Source organism: Pterocles gutturalis, unplaced genomic scaffold (genome assembly GCF_000699245.1).
Source record: "Pterocles gutturalis isolate BGI_N339 unplaced genomic scaffold, ASM69924v1 scaffold34109, whole genome shotgun sequence".
Taxonomy (NCBI): domain Eukaryota; kingdom Metazoa; phylum Chordata; class Aves; order Pterocliformes; family Pteroclidae; genus Pterocles; species Pterocles gutturalis.
Genome location: NW_010132075.1, coordinates 44491 through 48434, shown reverse-complemented (window position 1 = coordinate 48434; position 3944 = coordinate 44491). Strand labels below are relative to the sequence as shown.

The following is a 3944-nucleotide window of genomic DNA, read 5'->3' as shown; positions in this document are numbered from 1 at the left end:
AGGCTCCTAAAGGGTCCTTAACAGTGAAATTTGGTAATAGAGCCCGAGGCTGCTCATGCTAGCAAACCTGTTACTGTTTCAGCAAATAAGAACTTGCTCAGAGAGGTCTGTCAGAGCCCTTCAGATGAGTCTCTGAACTAGATTATGCATAAATCAGCATAGACAGCAATGTTGTAATGTAAGATTGTTCCCCAATAAGTGATTTGTTGGTGCAGGATAGATATTTTTTTCAATATACTGGAAATTGCTTTGATCCCCTGAAATGAGTGGCCTTTGTTCTCATTACAGCGTACCTCAGAGTTACTAACAAAGATCAAAAGTGTCTTTTCCGTCTAAGCCAAGCTAGGCATAGACTTTCCTCAGTGCAGAAAGAACAGGTCAGTGCTTAGAACTACAGTGCATTTCCCAGACTTTGCCACCACTATGACAAAACCTGAGACGTTCTCTTTGAGGAGGAAACGTCAATACCCCCCCTCAAAGGATTTCAGTCTCTGCCACTACAGTATTTTAGTAGGGCACAAACAAGTAAAACAAACATGTTCCTTGGAAAATCTGACCTACCAACTTTTCTTCCTGAGAATCTCCCTACCTCTCCTGGTTTCCCATAAGCCTCACTCCTTGCTTTGCAGAAGCCCTTCCAAGACAGAATGAGTTACCCTCTGGTAAGGACCCAGACACCTTACAGAAGCCTTCCAGTACCTAAAGGGGGCTACAAGAGAGACGGGGAGGGACTCTATCAGTGAGTGCAGTGACAGGATGGGGGGGGTAATAGTTTTATGCTGAAAGAGGAGAGATCTAGACTAGATATTAGGAAGAAATATTTTCCTGTGAGGGTGGTAAGGCACTGGCACAGGTTGCCCAGGGAAGTTGTGGATGCCCCGTCCCTGGAGGTGTTCAAGGCCAGGCTGGATTGGCTTTGATCAACCTGGTCTAGTGGGAGGTGTCCCTGCCCATGGCAGAGGGGATTTGAACTCAATGATCTTTAAGGTCTCTTCCAACCCAAACCATTCTATGATTCTATGACCTCTCATCCCACACTACTGTCCTGACTGGGCTGCAGCAGCCCATCCCCACAGCCTAAAAAAGCCCTTTCTAGATTTACACTAACACAATACCCATACTTGCCAAGTCACAGGCTCAACCACTGTGTCCTCACTCAGTCCATCTAAATCCAGACTAAATTTGCAATAAAAAGGTTCTAATCAAGCTTAAATGCTCAGTCTCACTGAAGTTTTCAGTTTTATCCAATAGCTTCAACAGTGCTATCAATAAGATTCTTAATAGTGTCTAAAGTAAACCAGAAACACATGGACTCCCATTGAAAGTCCAAGACCTGTGTTTCTAAATTACTACGCTACCCTTGGAAATAGCACCTAAAAATATACTTACATTACTGCACAAAAAAAATCCTGATATCTGTAATAAATTGCCAAGAAATCTTGAGCTATTGCTTACACTAGAGTCAAATCTGTTACCAAAATCTGGAACTTGAACTAGTAGTGCGTATTTGATACACACAGACAATTATCAGCTGCTAAAGACTTCTGAGACTATTGAAACAGGACAGATTGAATACATCAGCTAGATTCAGTCCATTTCACTAAATATTATATGCTCCACAGCCCAATACCTACCAGAGTTCTGTAATCCTCCCAGATTAACTCTTTCACAACAGATATCGAATGGGCATAAAAATAAGCAGTAACACAACAGGACTATAAGGGCACAAATTTTTATTTTTTCAAATAGAATAAAATTCTTGAGAGAAATAAATATCCCAAATCAGCTCTGACTTAGTGCAACCACTTGCTAGTACTTCATGAGCATAACATCACATTGTAAGCACTCAGTCCTGGGAAATTAAATAAATAATTAAGTCAGGAAAAGTTGATCAAAGGTTACATGCTCAGATTTGTCGGTACTCATTTTTACTCTGAAGTAATACAGTCACAGAAAACTGTCTCATATCAAATTCCTAAGATGGACTTTTCTGCTGGGCACAGCTACTGACCTGCAGCATCTGAAGATAGCCTTCTTGTGGATCGCACAGCAGTGACGATATTCGGTGATTGTTCCTCATGCATCTCTGATTGTTGTCCCTTGAGAGGGGGAAAATCTGCCGGATAACTGTCATCCTCCCCAGGGCACTATGTACCAACTCTAATATTTCATTATCAGTGATTTCCTGTGAATGGAGACACAGTCTTTTAAAAATATATATTTGTGCAGATATCTTATATATATACACTATATATTTTATGTACTGTATATACTATATGTTTTATATATTATATATATTATTTGATAAATGCCTTTAAACAGACAACGGATGAAAACAGTTACAGATGCACATTCTTAGTCTAGACCAAACATTTTTATTTTTTGTTTGAAACAACAACAGTATTTTTTTAATGCATCATCTGAAACAAAAGTAAGCAATTTAACACAACACCAAGTATCTTGGCAATATTAACCTACTTTGGAGGTAGTTCCTCATAGAAAAGCAGCAAGATGGTCTCAATGATATAGAATGAGATGTAAGGAGATCTCAAGGACAGTCTGCTCTTCATTCCAGGCTTCACAATTTCTAAAGCTTCTCTGCAGACCTTCCCATGTCCCACCTCCTAATCTATCCTGGGACAGAGCCTGCATCTACTGGATGCTGAAATCAACTGCATGCTTTATGTATTTTGCATTTAAAAAACCCTGCAAAAACAAAACCTCCTTTTTTTTCACCCCAATATAAATAGTTCGAAAATCACAGGCTTAGCTGATCCTGAAATCATAACAGAAGTACACCTTGTGATGGTTATCTCCTGCCAGAAGTTCCCTGTGAGGAAGGTCAGGCAGCGGTACCACTGACCATGTTCTTTCCCTGAGGTACCTCCTCCGCAGGGAGCAGCTCTACATCCCAGCTCCTTACCATTGCCACCAGAAGCCTCTGCAATATCACAACAGCCCAAGTCCAGCACACACTGGCTGCACAGCTGGGCCAAGCAATCTCCCAGCCTGCACAGGGCTGCTCTCAGCTCCTTGCAGGGTAGAGGGCTGCAAATAATTAGTGTTGCTGTAGTTACTCGGTCAACAGGGCCCACACCTTATGATGTGTCATCAGCAGAAGTGAACCTGGCCCCATATTTTTAACATTCAAGAAAAATATTTTGTTTTCTTGCCATTTTCTCTGTCAAGCTGTGAGTGAAATGACCATGGAGTTAATTACTTGTTATGGTTGACTGGTACTGTAGCTTTGGCTCAATTTAGATCTTCTTTGCTGATTTCCCATCATGTTTTAGGAACATGAATTTTCAACTTTGCAGAAAGTGAAATTCATTGCATTAACGACAGACCAACTCGTGTGGCGTGAAAACAGAAAATCAGAAAATAAATATATTCTTATAGAAGCCGAAGATTTTGAAGCTTAACAGAAAATGCTGTGCGACACCTATAGCTATGCAGGAAGACATGGAAGGAGACCCACAAGCTCTACAGATCCCTGCAGACTGCTATCCTGGGTTTCTCTTCTGTGGGGCTGAGGGGTGTTAAAGCCACAGAGTGTGTCTAAGCTGTGGTCTGAGGGAGAGGAAATTTTATGGGATACTTTTAACTGATAACCCTCTAGGCTGCATCCCTGGGCAGACAAACTCAAACTAAATGTCTGGAAACAGAAAAAAATAAGATCAAGAATCATCCAAATCTTCTGTTCAGCTCAGACCAAACACATTTGTGTCCTCAACAAATGATGTCCAGTCTTTCAAAGACATCACATAACCTGGGTCAAGATGTTTGACTGAAACATATAAGCCTACATGTAGCAGACTAGCAGACCAGAACTGCTTCCTCCATGGGATTTCCAGAGGTAAGGTAGTGGAGGAGATCAATTATCCAACTGTGATAAATACGCAGGGGGACAAAAAAAAAAAAAAAAAAAAAAAAAAAAAAGAGAG

At 40.9% G+C, this 3944-nt stretch overlaps 1 protein-coding gene across 1 annotated transcript in view; it reads right to left on the bottom strand.

Moving 5' to 3' along the window:
• The window catches only part of LOC104467144 (glutamate receptor ionotropic, delta-1-like), a gene marked incomplete at its 3' end in the record, with an annotated part of 11928 nt that extends 9794 nt beyond the window's left edge, over positions 1-2134 (bottom strand). Inside the window, exon 1 of the mRNA XM_010080794.1 lies at positions 2012-2134. Within this exon, the coding sequence (XP_010079096.1) occupies positions 2012-2134 (123 nt within the window). The remainder of the gene's footprint in view (positions 1-2011) is intronic.
• Positions 2135-3944: the final 1810 nt, after the last annotated feature.